This window comes from Stegostoma tigrinum, chromosome 47 (assembly GCF_030684315.1).
Source record: "Stegostoma tigrinum isolate sSteTig4 chromosome 47, sSteTig4.hap1, whole genome shotgun sequence".
Lineage (NCBI taxonomy): Eukaryota > Metazoa > Chordata > Chondrichthyes > Orectolobiformes > Stegostomatidae > Stegostoma > Stegostoma tigrinum.
The window spans coordinates 9,088,606-9,090,135 of record NC_081400.1 but is presented as its reverse complement, the minus strand read 5'-3'; the positions used below and the strand labels follow the sequence as shown (position 1 = coordinate 9,090,135).

The window sequence follows — 1,530 nt, the reverse complement described above, 5'->3', positions numbered from 1 at the left end:
GCCAGAACAATACCAAGAAACGTGTCTGGACACTGACTGTTTTTTGTTTCACTTTATCTGAAAACACAACTCCTGTAATAATAATACACTATACGTGTCATCTGCATTGAAAATTATTGATTTTTAGACAGTCTGGCAATACTATATGGATTGATGACTGACGCAACATATTAAACGTTTGGGTACATTTTCTATTTTTAAATCAATCACAATCTGTTCAAATGTTCTTAATCAGTACCTTCACCTCTATTTCAAATGTGCATTACAATATTACTTACCCTTTTTGCTTCTCTTACAGCGAACATGATAACAGTTTTTATTCTCTTACGAAGAAATTGTGGCCTTTCCAAATGCATCTCAGCTTACATGGTGGCCATGGCAACAGCGGATCTATTAGTCATTATCAACAGCATTATAGTATATCATATTTTGAGTTATCACTTTCCATTTTCCTTCCTGTCCTATACACCTGTGTGTAAGCTCATTGTATATATGACCGCCATGAGTCTCGATTTAACTGTCTGGTTCACCGTTTCCTTCACATTTGACAGATTTGTGGTGATCTGCTGGCAGAGGTTTAAAGCAAAATATTGCACCAAAAGAGCTGCAACCACAGTATTAACAGTCATCTCAGTCTTGATCTTGTTAAAGAATATACCGGTTTTGTTTGCATATGAGCCAGAGAAAATCATCAACAAAATCCAGTGGGGCTGCCAATCAAGTGTAAATTTCTTAGCTTCATCTCCTGGGATAGCGTTTGTCTGGTTTTACAGTGCCTGGATTGCTTGGCTTCCATTCATCCTAATGTTCTTGTTTAATTCTTTAACCATCCACCGTATATTAATTGCGAATAGGACTCGCACTGTGCTTCAGGGTCACAGAAATAAGAATCATAACAATTCAGAGATGGAAAACCGTAGGAAGTCCATCATTTTATTGTTCTCGGTATCAATCAGTTTCATATTACTTTGGTTGACACATTCTATGAGTTTGGCCATTACTAGGCTGTCAAACCCTAATTATTACCGAGGTGACTTGAACAACCCTGAATATATCGCAACTGAAACAGGAAATATCCTCAAGTTGTTGAGCTGTTTCCTGAACCCATGTATTTATGCAGTGACCCAGAACAAATTCAGAGAAGAGCTGAACAATGTAGTGAAATCTCTAGTGAAACAAATCCTTTGATTAATTGGAAAACATGCAGACAAGGCAAATGTAATTTAAATGATTTTCTTTGTAGTCGAGCCTTAATTTCACATCATTTTCCTCAATGGAATTCCCTTTGCCCGTCTGGCTGTAAAGCAAAAATGCCTTACTCAGATATTTCGTATATTTTCACTGGACATTTGATGTGTGCGTTACTTTCAGTTATTTAAGATTTTTTCTTTGCATTTTGCAGATAGCATACCTATTCAAAGATAATATTTTCAAACTCGTGTCTAAGTTGATTTTTAAAAAAGGTGGCTTTAGCACTGGCATTTAAAAATTTGTCAGAAGTGCTCCCTTCCTCCAAATCATTAACATAGA

The 1,530-nt window shown here is 36.3% G+C and overlaps 1 protein-coding gene across 1 annotated transcript; it reads left to right on the top strand.

Annotated features, from left to right (window-relative positions):
• The first annotated feature begins 303 nt into the window (after positions 1 to 303).
• Positions 304 to 1,188, top strand: LOC132207460 (probable G-protein coupled receptor 139). The gene has a single exon (XM_059643075.1). It carries the CDS (start codon positions 304 to 306, stop codon positions 1,186 to 1,188), a length of 885 nt encoding a protein of 294 aa, XP_059499058.1.
• The last annotated feature ends 342 nt before the right edge of the window (positions 1,189 to 1,530 follow it).

Bases quoted from the DNA above. Each gene is read 5' to 3' on its own strand.
- LOC132207460 (XM_059643075.1), top strand. From the start codon at position 304: ATGATAACAGTTTTTATTCTCTTACGAAGAAATTGTGGCCTTTCCAAA.